The sequence below is a fragment of the Artemia sp. Qi Xiang Cuo genome, chromosome 18 (genome assembly GCF_049724085.1).
Source record: "Artemia sp. Qi Xiang Cuo chromosome 18, ASM4972408v1, whole genome shotgun sequence".
In the NCBI taxonomy this organism is placed as follows: Eukaryota; Metazoa; Arthropoda; class Branchiopoda; order Anostraca; family Artemiidae; genus Artemia; species Artemia sp. Qi Xiang Cuo.
Window position 1 is genome coordinate 9,773,771 of NC_142811.1, and position 18,947 is coordinate 9,792,717.

The window sequence follows — 18,947 nt, forward strand, 5'->3', positions numbered from 1 at the left end:
ATATTGACCATAAACTTTGCCCCCTACTCCTATATATACCAATTCAGGGTATATATTTGCACATTAGGTAGAGGATAAGGTTCAAACTCATCTCTACAGTCAGAATTGCATCCTGAATCAAAATTTAACATTTATTTGCACTAAAAATTAACTTTACCCCACCTCCCTAATGTACAAATATGGACTCGGGATTCAATTCTGACTATAGAGGTAAGTTAAATTCTTAACTACCTGAATTGTCCGTTAATTTAAACCTTACCCAAATTAGGATTTTGGAGGAAGGCACCTTCCCCCAGCCACCTCTGGGCTGGACTATAAACACCTCTGATCTACCCACCTTTAATCATCTTCTTACCTTGATATCCAAAACTTCTGAAATACCATTATAATCCTTCTCTAGAACTTATCCAATCATAACGATGAAGAAGAACTAAAAAAACACGAAAACCAACAGAATGAACTAACGGTTCCAGAACGGAAAAAAATTCACTGGTCTGAGAATCAATGAGAGCGAAAGTATGAAATGTATTGAATCCTTTTTTCAATTGCTCAAACTGAATACCTACCAGCCAACTTTAGAGGAAGTTAAAATATTAAACTTCCGATGATGCAGAGTTACCTTCGGGCAAAGAATTATGCGATGTCAAAAAGCCAAATTACTGACTTGTACTCGCAAAAAGTTATTATAAACTTCTGAGAAACCAGAAGGATCAAAAGTGGTTGAATAAAGGGCTGATTCCAAACTCCCAAAAGATTACTTAAAACCCATTGGTGCAGTGAGTGCCCACAAACAAATGATTTTTTTCGAAGGGAGGGGGGACAACATGCAGTATTATCTCTGGAGTGGATGGCGTAAAGATTTCAAGTGTTTCCAGCAAACTGTCACTTTATTCTTATTGCACTACTTGCGTATTTTTCCGATTACACTGGCACTTAAGTTTGTCGGTACTTTCCCATTATATGGGCCTTTCTAAAAAGTCAAGTTTGGTTAATGCTAATGAAATAAAATAGAATAGGGTACTCATCTATTAAACGGACTCTTTTATCTACGGCAATGCATACCCGTCACGAAATTAACTGAGACGCGTGATGAAAACAGGTTTACAATGCCTTCTGGGATATAAACAAAGGCAAGAACTGTATTTAAATTGTTTTTTTGGGGGTTTAGGGGGGGAGGCACCTAGGTTAGGTCAAGTTACGTGTTTAATATATGGTATGCTTTGCCCATTATTTTTCATAGCAGAACTATGTATTTTGTGTTTAAACATTTGAATCAGACTAAAGACTATCCCCAGAGTTGCATTTACTTAAGGTTCTCTGTGCAACAGCGAAGCAGGGGGGGGGGGGGGGGTAAAGAGGTTCGAAACCTCCCGCACCTTAATTATCGCACAGAAAAGTGTAAATTTTAGCTTATATTAAAGAAAAAGCAGATAAAAAGAATGTAACGGGTATTCCCAAAAAGCTGATCAGAGGACCCTGGCCCCTCAATTTCTTTCATGGGGTTAACTTTTCTGAAGCTTAAAACCCATTGAAAAGTCTTTGCTACCCCTCCTCTGAGGATATTGGCAGTGAAAATATTTGATAGTGAATTTAGTCTACTTTGAGAAAATTCAAAATACCCCCACCACAACCCCCCCCCTAACAAAAAAGAAACAACATAAATTTATATCTGAAAATGAAATTTATAGACAGCATGTTTTAAGTATGCAAGGTCATTTCACAATATTTCAATATCTGACAGTCAAGGCCGTAACCAGAGGTGGTGGGGGGGGTAGGGGGTTTGAACCCCTCCGATAATGTTTATCTGACTCGTAAAACCGTAAAAAAATGGATATAAATAACTTTTTATGCGTTGTCTTAGTTTTTTCTGTATACCCCCCCCCCCGAAAAAAATCCATGTGTAATCCCCCCCCCCCAAAAAAAAAGAAAAGAAAGAAAACCCTGGATACGACCCTGCTCACAGTATTTCGAGGTCAACACCAAGTAGTTCTTAAAGCAGTCATTAGGCTACTGCATCTGCTACAAGTAGCCCTATCACCTTTCGTCTGAAAGCCCATATTGTTGCTAAATATGGTATTATTGAGTCTCTTAGTGCAATTAGAGAGGCCATCTTTACTTCTGAGGAGAAACTAGAGTCGTCGCCCCATGAGTGGGTCCACCTTTTTAAGCAGTTTTTGTGTGTAGTTTTCAAGTGTTGGTAGTGACTGTAATCCTTCTGCTTTCGTTAACTTGTTTGTGCTTCGTTTTTTCTTGTTAATTGTAAGATGAGTTGTACATAAAGCTCAATTCAAATATACTTTGAGCAACGAGACAATTGACTATAAAAGGAAAAGACGAGCATGGCAAATTTTAAACAGTGCTCGATATTCACAAAATAGTGCTATTTTGACAAGGACCGATAGAGAGTTTACTTGCGTCAAAAGGTGTGATCAAAAACTTTTGGTTCTTATTACTATTAAATAAAAAAACAAGTTTTTTAAACAGAAAGTAAGGAGCGACATTAAAACTTAAAACGAACAGAAATTATTCCGTATATGAAAGAGGCTGTCCCCTCCTCAACGCCTCGCTCTTTACGCTAAAGTTTTTTATTGTTTTAAAAAATAAAGTTGTGAGACAGAGTCAAACTTTTGCTAAAGAGCGAGGCGTTGAGGAGAGGACAGCCTCTTTCATATACGGAATAATTTCTGTTCGTTTTAAGTTTTAATGTCGCTCCTGAACTTCAGTTTAAAAAACTTGTTTTTTTTATATAATTTCTGATCGTTTTTAAGTTAATGCAGCTTTTATTTTGGCTCACCGTCATTGAATAAGTAAACAAATTTGCATAAAAATTTTACTTTTCTTTTGCTATATGGCTGTCTCTAAATTTGGTTCTGACGTAATTTACAAATTAACTTACGTAACCCTAGTCAATACCTTGCTCTTTAAGCTAAAGTTCGAATTTTGTTCAAATTCTTTAAAAATGACCTCTTAATCACAAATGCCGTTAATTAGAGTAAATAGCTCTTATGAAAGTATTAAAAAATCTTTGGCTTAAAGAGCGAGGCATTAACTAGAAGGTGAACCCAATCATATAGCTAATATTTTTTGTTCGTTTTAAATTTTGATGTTGCTCCTTACTTTCAGTTGAAAAACTTGTTTTTTTATATTTAATTTCTGATTTTTGTTTTAAATAATGATGGGAAATCCAGCGCCCCCTTCAGAGCCATGTCCCTTCCCCCATGAAAACTTCCTTCATGAAAGTATCCTCCCATATAACCCCCGACCCACCCCCACCCCCCACTACCAGAAAAAATTCCTCCTGAAAACGTCTGTATACTTCCCAATAACCAATACTATGTTAACATTGGGTAAATTTCATAAGTTTCAGCCCTCCCCCCGGGAGATTCGAGGGATTAAGTCATCCTAAAAGACAAAGTTATTATATTTTCGACCATGGTGAACAATATAGTCATCTCAAAATTTTGATTGGGTGAGTTTGTGAAAAAAATGAGCGGGGGAGGGGGCCTAGTTGCCCTCCATTTTTTTATCACTTAAAAAGGGCACTAGAACTTTTAATTTCCGTTCCAATGAGCCCTCCCACGATATTAGAGGACCACTGGGTCGATACAATCACCCCTGGAAAAAAAAAAAAACAAACACGCATCCGTGATCTTTCTTCTGGCAAAAATGGAAAATTCCACATTTTTGCAAATAGGAGCTTGAAACCTCTACAGTAAGGTTCTCTGATACGCTGAATATGATTGTGTGATTTCTATAGCTTTTAGGGGGTCCTATAGCTTTTAGGGGGTCTTTCCCCCTTTTTTCGAAAGTCAGCCAAATTTTCTCAGGCGCGTAACTTTTGATGGGTAAGATTAAACTTGATGAAACTTATATATTTGAAATCAGAATTAAAATTTGATACTTTTGATGTATGTATTGGTATCAAAATTCCAGTTTTTAGAGTTTCGGTTACCATTGAGCCGGGTCGCTCCTTACTTACAGTTCGTTACTACAAACTGTTTGATATGAGTCTTGAACAGTCTTGGAAAGTATAAACAAAATCAAATTGAATATTAGATATATAATGATATTAATTGTTGAAAGAACCATCACTTCAAGATTTTTTTCACTGTAATTTTTATTTTTATTTTCAATGCTGTAAGAACTGGAAAAGAATAAATTTTTAATATACGAGTAATTCGTTTTCAGTGAAGCGCCAATGACACAGAAGGCTTTAGGTTTTTACAGTTAAAGAAGGCGGCAGTATCCAAATTTTTTTTGTAGTGAAACTATCAGTTCAAAATTTTACTGTCATTTTAATATTTATTTTCAATATTAAGTACAAAAGAAAACATTTGTAATATAATTCGTTTTCAGTAAAGCGCCAATGACGCAGTAGGTTTTAGGCTTCTGCAGAGAGACGATACCCAAACTCTTGTTTGTAGTTATTTTTATTCGATTCTAACTTGATTTGCATATTCAATTTAAGTTTCACTCGTTTTAAGATTTATTTACGTTACCTAAGTAAAGAGCCATAAGGGTTCAATGAATTAATACTTATTTGATTTCTCGTTGATTTCTTTGGACTAATTTACGGCGGTTTTGATTACGATTTGAATGTAAAAACAATACAGTGATTTTTGGTATTTATTCAAGAATTTCGTTTAAAATATGAAATAAAGAGCGTGTATGAAATAAATGACGTGTATGAAAATATAAAATAAATGACAGAATGTTATCTTATATCCAGTTTGGATCCGATTTATTAGTTTTACTTATATTTGAACTCTGCGAAATCAAGAAAGGTTAAGAAAAGGTTAAGACACACGCTATAGGCTATATATAATTTTTTGTTATTTTGATTCTTTTGCTACGGAAGAGGACAGATGCCTACTAGGTGCGTGTTAGTACCAAAACATTCTAACTCTCATTGATATTCAGGCATATACAGAATTAGTTCAAAGGAAGGGGTGGGGGTGCCTGTAAAGATCGACTCTACATCTACATCAATCAATTCTGAATTTAAATTCTGTAATAAAAACATAGCATTTATTTCTTTTCAACAATTGAATTGAATCATGTTTTGCGTTCTTCACACTCAAGTCTGCAGAAATGAAAGTTTTTACATTCAGGGGGAAATCAATTTCATCTCTTGAGCTTCCCCAAGAGGTAGGGGTGATATTTTCACGATTTTTCACAGAAGAATAACGACAATTGGAAATTGCACAATTTAAATCGTTAGAAATAAGAAAATATCTTTCTTTCCAGCCTCCCTCCTCTCACAATATTTTAATGGGTTGCCCCCTCACTTTTAAAACTTAGGCAGGACTATCGTACCTTTAAACACAAAAGATAAAAAAAAGGAGAGCATCAGCGATGAGTAACTGACAAGTCCGTCGAAACCAGGGCTACCTAACTCATATAAACTACTCTTATCGTTGGCGTGGAGAACTTTTCATCACATGGAAGACCCGGGGCTATAAATTAGGAAAACCATTTCATCCGATGTAGATTCAACCGATGAGAATGGTTCATGTCCCATTCCTAGTGCTAGAAAATCTTACCCATTGACTTTTATCGAATGTCCATACCGTAAAAGAATAACGTTTTTGAAAGCAGTACACTGTCGATTATAGACTGATATTCACACAATCTCCTGAGAAAAACCAATTTGAGTTTCCACATGAATAACAACAAAGGCGCATGGCCAACATGCCCAGTCAAAGGGAACACAATTTTCAAAATTGAAACACCATATAATGAGTAAAGAGCAATATTGACTGGATACAATTGTTTATATAGTTTGGATACCAGACAGGGCCATATCCAAGTTTTTCAGGGGGAAGAGGGGAGGGTACAAAAAAGACTTCATAAACGCATCAAAATTTGTTTTTATTCATTTTTATTATTAGTCGAACAAACATTTCCAACAAAAAAATTAAAGCAGACATGTATAAGAGAGGAGCCGGCGTTTATCCCCCACCCCCGTAAACTCCTCTGCCTGTCACTGGTCGGTCTCTAATCCCTTTTGACTTATAAAAAAGGACTAGAACTCATATCGATTGAGCGAATTTCTTATCCAGAGCATCCTCCAAAGCATCTGCGACCATGTGGTGGAAGCGGGGATGAGGAAGGTGCAGTCCCCTTCTTATACGTAATGAAATACGCTCATTTTGAGGTTTAATGTTACTCTTTACTTTCATAATAACATCACAGACCAGAAATATTCCCAGAAATCAAGAGGGATTAAATATCAATTTCACATTGTTGATGTGTTTTTAAAGCTTTTTTATATCCCCCCCCCCTACAAAAAAAATTATTCATCTATTATTCATCTAACTAATTCTGTATTTATCTGAAGGCTCAATGAGGGTTGAGATGTATTGGTATTAAAATGCACCTTTAGGGCGTCTCCCTCCCTCCCTAACTATAAAACAATCATTGAACTCCATTGTAGAGGTTTAAAACCCTTATATGCAAATGTTTGGAATTGTAGAACAACAGGGAATTTACCTAAGACAGTAAAATTTGTTTAGACCTTAAAAATATTTTGGCTAGTTAGGGAGGACGGAGATGCCTTAAAGGGTGCATTTTAATACCAAAACATCCCAACTCTCATTGAGCCTTCAAATAAATACAGAATTAGTTTTAAGAAAGAGACAAGGGAAGGCTGGAGGTAGAAATTGATGCATAATCCTCAAGGCCGTATTCATGACTTTTGTTTGGGGGTTGTTTTCTCGGGGAAGTGGACAAAACACTTTAAAAAAACGCATCAAAAATGTGAAAATGATATTTAATCCCTCGTCATTTATGGGAATATTTCTGGTCTACACTATTATTATGAAAGTAAAGAGTAACATTAAACCCCCAAAATGAGCAGAATTTATTCCGTATAGGAGAGAGACTGCCCCTTCCTCATTCCCATCTCCACCTCATGGTCGTATAAACTTCGGAAGATGCTCATTCGATCAGGAATTGAGACTTTCAGGTTATTTTTATAAGTCAAAAGTGATTGGGAACCAAGCAGCAGTGGGGGTATCTTCCGGCTGGGCGGGGGGGGGGGGTAAACGCCTAGACCCATATAAGAGAAAACTACTTTCGTCGGTCACTGACCATACGACGCGTTGACTAAGTGTCAGGATTCAGTGGTGAAGGCCCGAGCTCTCAATTGAAGTAAGCAATGTAAATGAAAGTGAAGCAAGGGGAGGTAGGTAGCAAAAAGGCGGCTCTTTATTAGGTACTTCATAAGACTAATCTACTTTTCTGACTAGTCTATATCTTTCTATAATTTACTATCTTTAAAAAGAAAAACAATCTTTTCTGTAAGTTTTTTTTCTCTGGATTTAATAAACAATTCAGCTGTTACAGCGGGAAAAAAAAGTTTTCGCAAAATAATTTTGGAACCATGGATGGTATGGTAACAAGTAACAAAACATAATGGCAACCTTTCAAAATCGGTCAACTTTTGCACACAGCCTAGGGCTAAATTTTTTGGGTAAATAAGCAATCTTCTAACATGTCCCTGCCAGTTAATTATATTTTTCTATGATACTTAGCTTTCAGATAGAAAGAAAGCATGGTTTTCTTAAACCAGCACTTACTGTGGCTTTATAAATTATATCTTATATATTATATATATATATTAATCAGGGCCTGATAAGCACGAGTGCTCCCAAGCTATGGTTGGGGTCTCGGAGCGAGGATTCACGCCCCCGTCCCTAGCAAGCCGGGAGGAGAGCCCTAAGTTGCACCTCACAACGGATGAGCGGTGTAACATGCTATTAGTAGCCTAGCCCGACAAATAGAATGGCTAACGCAACGGGGCACCAAGGGTCTGGGGAGCCCTTGGTCAAGTCAATTCCCATGAAACGCCAATGGATATTGAAGATCGAATTCAGAGAAAAACTTCTTCTGCGGCGTTCGCGGCAGTCGACGCGGACCAGTTCAGGGTGGTGCCTGACCGGACAAGTATGCAAGCCGCCCGATCAAGAAAACATCTGAATATTGGCACGTGGAATGTTCGCAGCTGCAAGCTGGAATCCACGCAACTGCTCCTTGCAAGGGAGCTGCAGAAGTATAAAATCAACGTTTGTTGTCTGTCAGAAACGAGACTTAATGATGTTCTGTCCAAAAAGTTAAGCGTTTCCGAATCTGACTTATTCCAGTTCTACAACTCGGGTCCCAATGATGTTACCGATCAACAAAGAGTTGGGTTCCTGATAGACGATTTTATTGCATAATACGTCACCTTTTGGGAGACAATGTCATCAAGAATTATCACGATCAGACTGAGAGGACACATTGGCCAAACAACCATAATCGCCGTGTAAGCTCCGATAGTGGATAGGTGTCAAGTGGTCAAAGATACCTTTTATTATGACCTACAAAGAATCATTGACAAGACACTAAGGCCTGACATGCTCTTTGTAGCTGGAGACTGGAATGCCCGGCTTGGCAGAGTAGACCCCGACACAGCAGCAGTTATTGGCCGCCACGCCGTTGGTGACAGATGCATCAATGGAGAAAGGCTCTTACAGCTAGCCAGATACAACAACCTATGCGTCACAAACACCCTCTTTGAGCACAAGAGACTCCTCCTCGTTACATGGCGTTCGAACGACGGCGTAACAACAGCCCAGATCGACCACATCTTAGTCAGCAGAAGATTGAGGAGCTCCTGCACAGATGCCTGGGTATACAGAGGAGCAGACACAGGATCTTTAAATGGATCCGACCACTATCTCCTCACTTGCAAAGTCCGTCACCGCCTTAGTAGACAGAAGCGACAGAAGGCAGGGAAGCGCTTCGATGTGTCGAAACTAAGATGCCCGGAAATTAAAGCCAACTTCGAGTTAAAGCTAAGCAACCGGTTCGAAGCCTTGAATCGTCTCTCACTCGTCGATGAAGAATGGGCACAGATAAAAATTGCGACACAGGACGTAGCTGAGGAGGTGCTTGGCCACAGAAAACGAAAACAGCGAGCCTGGATCTCTGACCACATCATAGAACTAGTTGAGAAGAAGCAGCCCCTCGTGGGAGGTGCAAAAGAACCCTTAAAAGTAGCCCGCAAAGCAGTTAAACAGTCACTGAAACGGGACAGAGAGCAGTACTGGTCAGATCTGGCGAATGAGTTGGAACAAGCGTCCAGGAGCCACAACAGCAGGAAAATGTTCAAACTCCTGAAAGAAGCGACAGGAAAAGCCCCTGTAACGGTTGGCACACTGAAAGATAAGTCCGGAGAATTCATCCGATTGGAAGAAGGACGCATGGAACGCTGGCGAGAGCATTTTTCTGAGCTACTGAACCCTGTCATACCCCGTGCGATCTACCTGCCTTCTCGAGTGCTGCTAGAGAGCTCTACGCAATAAACCTCGATCCGCCAAGTATTGCGGACGTACAAAAAGCGCTGAAGTGCATGAAAAACAATAAAACTTCTGGAGATGATGGGATCCCTCCTGAAATGTTCAAGTCCTCACCAACTCTACTATGCCGCCTAACCGACCTGTTTGTCCAGGTATGGACGACGAAGACCTTCCCAAAAGACTGGAAAGTATCAGTCCTCGTTCCGCTATACAAAAAAGGAGATAAGGCCATTTGCGGTAACTGTAGAGGTATCTCCCTGATTGACCATGCCATGAAGATCTTCTACGTCATTCTTCTGAATCAATTAAAAGACGCACGTGACAAGTTAACCCGTCCTGAGCAAGCAGGCTTCAGACCAGGCAGAGGCTATCCAGAACAGATATTGACGATTCGCCTCATCCTTCAGCAGTACAGCAGTTTCATCTACCCCTTCTCATCGCCTTTATTGACTTTGTAGCTGCCTTTGACTCTCTCCTCAGAGAGGAGCTGTGGAGAATTATGGCTAAAGACGGTGCGCCACAGGAGCTCATTGAGATACTCCGAAGTGCGTTTAAGCACACTGAGACTTGCGTCCGTGTTTCCGGCAATGACACTCCTAAGTTTCCAGTGGAGTTTGGGGTAAAGCAGGGATGCCCCCTTTCGCCTATATTATTCAACTACACGATAGACTGGATCATGTATAATGCAATGAGAAACCACAGCGGAATAGTCTTCGGACAAATAGCTGGTTTCCTCCAGCCCCTGACAGATCTGGACTTCGCAGACGACATTGCTGAGCTGGAAACTACCGCCGACAGCTTACAAGGCATGATCGACGATACCTCTGAGGTCTCAAAGCGCATCGGACTTGCCATCAGCGGCGCAAAGACTAAAGTATTGGCTCTCAACCAACCTGCTCCTTGCCAAGTTGCCCTCGACGGTGAGCCAATAGAAAACGTCGAGGCATTCAAGTATCTTGGTTCTATCATAACACCAGATGGCGGAGCTGAAAGGAATATCTCTGCCCGCATAGAAAAAGCCTGGGGAGTCTTTACTAGTCTGAAAAAAGCATTATGGAACAGACGGGAGATCTCAACCAAAACAAAAGTCAGAATCTATGGTGCAACTGTTCGAGCAGTACTACTGTATGCTTGCGAGACATCGCCGATCAAGGCTGAAGACGCGAGAACTTTAGACGTGTTTGACGACCGCTGCCCTCGTTACATCCTCCGCATTAAGAGATGGGACAAGATTTCCAATAGTGAAGTAAGGAGTCGCTGTGGCCAATTAGAAGAGCTATCGCTTATCATTAAAAGACGTCGCCTGAAGCTCCTCACCCACACATTGCGCCGTCCCGAAGGCAAGATATGTCAAGACGTCCTTGTCTGCGAACCAGTCCCATCCTGGAAACGTAAATCAGGAGGACGAAAGAAGAACCTGTGGCAAAAATTCAAGGAGGACCTGGAACCATGGGGAGGATTCAAGAGACACAGTCAGAGATGGGAAAAAGACTGGCTGAAGATTGCTGGAGAAGCTGCAGCCGACAGGTCCAACTGGGTCGTCAGAAGTCATCCCAAGATCCTTTGGTGCCGGGCAGGACAGTTCATCGTCTAGTTCCCGCCGAAAGTAAGTATATTATATTTCCTAAGACCCAGCGATTTGGGACAAAGGGTCATAAAGTGCAACACATGCTCACCTATGTTACTTCAGAAGTTCAGCAGGTAATTACATATTGGGGGTAGGTAACAATATAGGGAAGTAATGGTTAATTTTGGTAGTAAAAAAGAAATCAGGCAAAAACTGATACATAATGTTTAATTCCCAATTCAGGGATAGTCCAAAATATAGGCCTAGGTTACATGTACAAGTTCCCTCATTGTTTAAATAGGATTATTTGGCATTATGAAGCAACTGCTGATGACGAATAAGCACAAAAAATTACCAGCCAAACCCACTAATTCAGCATTTTTTTTTTCCCTACATATCCTGGGGATATAAAGTGTTTTTTTGGTAAATAAACACCACTTTCTTACTTTTTCTGCCAGTTCCTTATATTATTTGATGGCGCATTACTTTCAGATAGAATCAAAGCATGACTTTTATAGATGTAATATTTTTGGCTTCCCGTTTAGCCATCTGGAAGTTGAAATGCTATGAATGAGCAGACATAGCCCATATTGCCTTCAATTGTTACTTCAGAAAGGGTACTTCTATTTTAGTTTTTAAGGTTTGTCCTCTGGACTTTTATCAGCATTCCTTATTCTTCTTTTTGCAGTGAGGAGAGCTTAGCTGAGTTCTCGACCGAAATATTTGTATATGTTTCAAGTTAATACCCGTACCCAATCTTAAGATATTACAGATACACAATTTTGATAACTTGAATGCAGATGGTTTGTTCTGATGTAGCTCAACATACCCCTCAACATTTCCCAAAATTTCACCTCAATAGCCTTAGCCTTTTCAGACAAACCAAGGATAAAAGATTCTCCCCTTTCCCAATGATAAACCCTGTATATAAAAAAATGGACAAATTGGATAATTTTCATTGCTCGCCCCTCTCCCCAAGAGAGGCGACTGGGTCATGGCATCCCCAGAGGCATAGCTATTGGATGGTGTAGCTATCTTGAATAAAGTTGCTTTTTCAGATTTCTATCAGTTTTAAGGGGGGACATCTAACAGGGAAAGAGGGGGGAAGTGATCACCCTCCATTCCTTTTTCAACATCTTGCTCAACATAGCTTTAAAGCTTCAATTTAATACCCTTAGCCGTTCCTTAGATATTACTGTTGGGTCTTTTTGACAGCCTTCCTGCACATATTGTGCTTTGGCTTTGTTTGACATTACCCTCATTATTTTTTACAGGTTTTGCCTCAATACCCTTAGCCTTTTTGGAGACTCAGGAACAAAGATGCCCCATTTTCCCCAAAACCAACCTTGAATATAAATAATGGGCAAAGTATATAACTAACAACACTTGCTCCAGACACTGTGGAGAGTTATGCCATCCCCAGAGGCATAGTTATTTGATCTTTGACTATTTTGAGCAAGACGGCTATTCCTAAATTTTTGACTAGGTATCTTTGAAGGGAGGACAGCAAAATGGAGACTGGAGAGGCGATTACTTGCCCTCTGATCAGTTTTCAACATCCCTCTCAATATGCCCTGAAAGTTCAAACTTAATACTCTTGGCTGTTCTGGAAATGTTGAAGATATGCCTTTTTGATAAACTTGATGCACATAGCATCTCTTGATTTAGTTTAACATGCCCATCAACATTCCCCAAAGTTTCACCTTAACAACTTAAACATTCCTGAAAATAGCCAGAATCAACCATCCTCCTTTTTCCTAGCAATTAATTTTTAAAAACTTTTCCATAAAGTTTTTCAAAGAAAACTAAACAGCTACATTTAACCAAAAATGAGCAGAAATAAAGTCAAACAATTTTCCAGGCATAAAACTATGACAAATTACCATTAATAATAATTGAAACCTAACACTAACACAAATTACAATGAATAACGGAATTAAACTCAAAACGAGCAGAAACTAAGATAAGTAGGGCTAAATACCCCCCCCCACCACTCCTTCTAAATACCAGCAAATAATTTGCACTTTACTGAAACGAATCATATTACAAATATTTCCTTCCTTTTGTACTTACAGCATTGAATATAAAAATAAAAATTACAGTGAAATAGATTCTCAAACCACTGAGCTTTCATTCATTAATATCATTATATATTAAATATTTAATTAGATTTTTTAAGTTCTTCCCAAGGACTGTTCAAGACGCATGTAGTTTTCAATAAAACTGAAAACGCAAGTGATGCAGTAGGCTTTAGCAGTTAATGACGGAGGCAGTAGCCAAACTCTTGTAAGTTTGATTTGAATATCCAATTTAAGCTTTACTTGTTTTAAGATTTATTTATTCATTTATATTAGTGTATTTAGTTTGTTTGCTGTGATTATTTATTTAATTTTTGTTCATTTTGGGGCATTAATTAAGACTAATCGAAACTAAACCATTAAGACTAGTTTAGATAATAGTTACCATTCAAGAATCAGCTACAAATTGTAATTTTTGTCACTTGCCAGTTTTTTAAACAGGCGTTTTTTAACTTTTGGTTACTACGAGCCGTGATTCGTCTTTTACTAGGTTGCAACTGCTGCTGCAACCATAGTATTAATCAACATAGTAGCTACCATTACTAAATCAGCATTAAATGGCAATTCTTTGCCATTTGATAGTTTTATTTTTAAAGGTGTTAAGATTTTTTGGTGCTATGGGTTCTAGGCATTTACCCCCCCCCCCCACTGGAAAATAAATAACAGTAGAAAATGACCCTCTGTAAAATACCCCTTGCAACTGGTTGGTCTCCAATCACGTTGGACTTGGAAAAAAATGACTAAAACTCCCTGGGGGTTGTTAATCTATTTCTACTTCCACACTTCTCTTGTCTCTCCCTTAAAACTAATTCTGTATTAACCTGAAGTCTGAGGTATTTCCCTCCCCCTCTTCTAACTACAAAACAATCAGAGAACTCAATGTAGAAGTTTAAGTGTCTCTTTAAGTTTTGTAATTTTTTTATTGCTTACAGATAGTATCTGTTATTGGGAAACATAAGGATATTTTTTGCGGGGGAGTTTTCTACAGGGGGGGGGGGGAGTGTCTGGGGTAAATTTATAGTGCAGAGAATATTTTAAGGAAAAATTACCCTGACTTCTTCTACAGAATTCTTTTATTTGTCTTTCAGGGGGGGGGGGATTGTCTGGGGTAAATTTATAGTGCAGAGAACATTTTTAGGAAAAATTACCCTGACTTCTTCTACAGAATTCTTTTATTTGTCTTTCTTCCTCTTTGGATGCAAAATTTTACAGATGGAGAGAATGTTAAAGTAAAACTTTGGTACAAAAGAAACTATAAAAAATGCATCAAAAATGTATCAATACCCTTATGATTTCTAGGATTATTTCTGGTATATGCTATTATAATGAAAGTAAAATGTAATACTAAACCCCAAAATGAGCAGAACGTATTCCGTATAGGAGGGGGACTGCTCCTTCCTCATCCACACATCCACCTCTTGGTTGCAGAAGCTTTGGAGGGTGCTCATTAGATCAGAAATTAAGAGTTCTAGTCCTTTTTCTATAAGTCAAAAGTGATTGGATACCAGCCAGTCACAGGGGGGGGTATTTTCTGTGGGAGAGGGGGGGGGCAAAACGTTGGCTACCATTGCTATGGGCTAGACTTAATTCTTTACTAGGTTACATATAAGGGACAAACATGATACTACCACATTCAATTTTGGATCAATAATTAAGATAAGCACACAAATAATACCCTGAAGCTTATATAGCAGATTACTGTTTCTGTAATAAAAAGCTTGAGATTTATAGAACAAATACAAGAAGTTTTTTTATACTAATTTCTGAAAAAAAATGGTTCATCCTCCATTTTCACTTTGAAGACCATACATTTTTAGCCCTCCACTTTCAGCAGTTGTAAAAGTATTAAAAAAAAAAACTGAAAGATTTACTGTATCTTCCAAGTCTATTATATATGGTCATAAATGTTTCATTATCATGGATCAAACATCTCTGAATGGATGCCCTTGTACTTAAATTGTTTACTAGGTTGCAATTACTGCTGCAACCATGATGATCCCACACTGTATTTATGATCAATAACTAAGACATGTGCACTCAATATTCTAAACCTTGTAAAATTAATTTTAAAAAACTAAGTTTTTCTGAAAGAAGTAAAGAGTGAAGTTGAAACTCAAAACAAGCAAAAATTATTGCTTTGCAGTCAATTTAATACATATCAATAAAACTAGTAAAATAAACCAACTAATTATATTTCCATATGTTTGCAGGATTATAGAAAACTAGTGTTTTACTGAAAACATAGAATAATATGGGAATTTTGGTACAGTAAATGCAAACCAATTAAGGTCACTTTTTATTGTTTAAAAATAAAGCATTTTAGGATTGTTGCTGAATTTTTTGTTCATTTTATTGGACATAACTTCTGCACAATGGCTCAGTCTTGCACAGATTGGCTCTCATTTTTGGTTCTGAAAAGAACATGTCATGGTTCGTTTGTAGACAAGTTTAAAGTAAAGCCATCTTGATAGTATTAGGACTATAAAAGAACTTTAGAATTTGCATCATAACTTGAAATTATCTGTTGTATACAGAGAAAATCTGGATTTCTGGAGTTCATATTATGCTTATTTGATCTTCATTTTGAGTCATACTACAGTGTATTTCTTACAATTTAAGATTGTATATTACTCACTATTGGTATTGTAGCTGGCAAGACAAAAATATCAGCTGATAAATCAATCTAATATTTCTGTATGCTTCTAACTGTCATTTTAGCTGGTCTTGTACTGAACCAGGAATTCATCAGGGTTACATTCTCTCCCCTTTATATGGGTCATTAAAATGGGCTTTATCCTGAGGAACACAGCAAAGGCTATTAGATAGAACAGAATCAAAAGGTGAAGTAAAACTCTCCAAGATTAAAGGTTATAATTTTAATAATGCTAATGATTTTTGGATTTCAAATGAAAAAGTTAAAAAAATGAATGAATTTCTGGATTTCTTGAGGGTTCAGGGTGCAAGAACATGTCTGAAAATTAATGTTAAAAAAGCAAAGTAGCTAAGACCAGAAATAAATGAAGGTGAAGAGGTGATGCTAGGTAATCAGAGGTTGATCAAATAGACAGCTTCATTTAAACAGGTAGTATTATTAGTCAAGATGTTAGATTCAGTGAAGATGTTAAAAGTTGAATGGCCAAGGCCCAGAGTGTTTTTTCAAAGTTCAAAGAAATTTGGAAGAATACAGAATAATGGAAATACAATGATGACAGTTGCCAAGTATGGTTCAGGACTGTGGGCACTCCAAGATACAGAGGAGGATTTTTCAGATGTTTTCCAAAGAAATTGTCAACAGATTGTTTTGGGTATATCTCTGACCATGCCTCAATAAATAAACTGTACAAAAATATGGTTCTATCCCACTTTTGAGGGCTATAATGAGAAAAGGGTTGAGATGGCTAGGACATATTTTGAAAATAGAGGATGACAAAATTTCAAAGATTGTCCTTTTCATCCAACCATGTAAGCCCAAATGAAAAGCAGGTCATCCCTAAACAGGCTGGGAGGCAAGGAAAGATTCAAGGGGAATTGTAACAGCTTAAGAGGGAGGATTTGAATAGATTGGGATGGACAAGGAGCTTGCATAGCTATGTTGGTCTCAGGTGGCCTGGTCCTGCAGTGAGCTATAAGTAGCAGTTATTGTAAATATGCACATAGTGCATTTCAGTTAATTTAGAATACCCTGAAAGTTTCAACTTAATAATCTATGTTGTTCCTGAGGAATTGCTGATATACCCTTTTGACAACCTGCATGCATAATAGTGCATTTAGATTTATTTCAACATTCATCTAAAAATTACCTGATAGTTTCATTTTTTTAAGTTTTGCTTCAAATTTTCATAGTAGCCTATTCCCTTCTAAGTAAATTTTAAAGCACACAAATACCTTAAAGATTTATAATTCTTTAAAAACTTACAAATCAAGACTGAGCAAATGTATATGGTTCAAAAACTTTTCTTGTGCCTTATTTGAGGAGTAGATCAATTTTTCAAGATTGTATTTTCTAAACAAAGGCTGCAATAGGTAACCAAAGGTCAGCACTATTTGGGGGACAAGGGGAAGAGAGCAGTGAAGGTTAATAATAGTAGCTCTGCAGAAGGGCAGAGCTACTGCTCCTCCCTGCCCCCCCCCCCCCGGGGGCACCCCTGTTGACAGGGTACTGGGTAAATGTTCTGCAGTTCATATTATTGACTTACAAAAAAAGAAAAGATACTACTCAATGTCTTTTTTATGCTCTCTCCAAATATAATAATCATTTTTGTCAGAAACGAATTTCCCCCCCCCCCTATATATACCAGTTCAGGGTATATATTTGCTCATTAGGGGGGGGGTAATTTTATTTGTGATATAAATTAGAGGCAAGTTTAAACTTTACCCTCACCCCCTCCCTAATGTGCAAATATACACCCTGAATTGGTATAGGCCTATATAGGGGTGGGGGGTAAAATTCATTTCTAACCAAATGATCATTATAGGCTCTTTGGAAAGAGCATAATAAAGGCATCAAGTGGTATGTTTACTTTATTTGTAAGTGAATAATATGAACTGTAAACAATTTACCAAGTACTGACTGTTAAGCTAGCCGAGATACAACTGTTAAGGGCATCCACCACATGGCTAATATGGGAGTGAAGTCTATTTGTGATGCAAATGGATGTTATATTTTGATTGAGGATGCAATTCTAGGTATATATTTGCACACTAGGGGGTGGAGGTATATATTCTGTGAATATATAGGTTCTAAAAAATTCATGAATTTCTTAGAAAAACAAGGAAAAAGTTGAAGATAAAGGCTCTCCCCCTGCAAAATGTGTTAACTAGGCTAGGATTATTCTCCATATTATGGAGTAGGAATTGTCTTCTTAATATGTTTCCTTATGTCCAGCTGGACTCCTATGCTTAAAATATTGGTTGGCTGGTTGGCTAATTTAATGATTTATATATATATACACTGTCAAATTAGCCATCTGGTGGCATCCCCAACTGTTAGGCTAGCCTATGTTGAAAAGGAGCATATAAAAGTGACATATTGGTACAAGTTTAATTTATATTTATCTTTTATAGAGCTAAGAACTACATAGAGGGGGATGTGGAACAAATTTCAAAACATAAATAAATCCTTGAAAAAGACCATAATATAGGCTAATCAATCTATAAGTGTCTCCATTGCATTTCTGTTTCACTACCATTTCTCTAGAGAGCCACTATTTTAAAATTTACCTAGAATGGAGGGGTTAATTCTAAATAGCCTAGGCTGCTTTTCAGGGGATAGGCTAAATAAGGCTTTAGATCCATTCAATTTACTCAATCACTTTCCAGGATAAAAAAAACTCTAATAATTTACTATTTTACCGTGTTTCCATTAAATGTGGACCGGAAATGTATTTACCTAATTCAGAGCTTTAGGAGCAGGACAAAGTTTATGACACATGGACTTACTACAATTCCAGGAGTCCTAGTGTTTAAATAGTCTGCCTTAAAATTGACGCCCGTTTTCAGTCGTCAGAGTAGTAATATCTCACTTCTTTCATCTCAGATTATCCTTTTTGGCTTCATCTAAGTGCTAGTTTCTGACAATTCACAGATTGACGCTATTTGCTTCATCAAAGTTTGAAGACCTTACAGTTTACTGCCAAATAAAATATTTAAGCGAGAACTTAAATTATAATCCAATCAAAGTAATACAAACCATTGGGGTGACTTCACACGGTAGAACGAAGAAACATGTTTGCAAAAAAAACAAACTTGTGAGATCGGAATCCAGGGATTTTAGCTGAATTGTTTTTCCAAAAGATGTAAGAACTTCGCACATCTACCTGCTTAACAACGAGGCTATTATTCTTCAAGAATTTTTTTAGTAAGACATTTTTGATCAAAAATCGTCTTCTAGTGACAAACAATGTAGTTTGTTTGTTTCTCAAATGAATCGTTGTTCGTCAAATTTGATGGTCAAATTCAAGC

General features: G+C 37.7%; 1 protein-coding gene across 4 annotated transcripts in view; it reads right to left on the reverse strand.

Annotated features, from left to right (window-relative positions):
- Positions 1-18,537, reverse strand: part of Evi5 (ecotropic viral integration site 5) — a 237,974-nt gene extending 219,437 nt beyond the window's left edge. For 2 of the 4 annotated variants that reach the window (XM_089104323.1, XM_089104327.1), the window contains exon 1: positions 356-522. In XM_089104323.1, coding sequence (XP_088960449.1) covers positions 356-384 — 29 coding nt within the window. In that variant the 5' untranslated portion in view covers positions 385-522. Of the gene's footprint in view, positions 1-355; positions 523-18,375 lie in introns of those variants that run through there. The other 2 variants (XM_089104326.1, XM_089104325.1) reach the window with 2 other exon arrangements.
- Between the last annotated feature and the right edge of the window lie 410 nt (positions 18,538-18,947).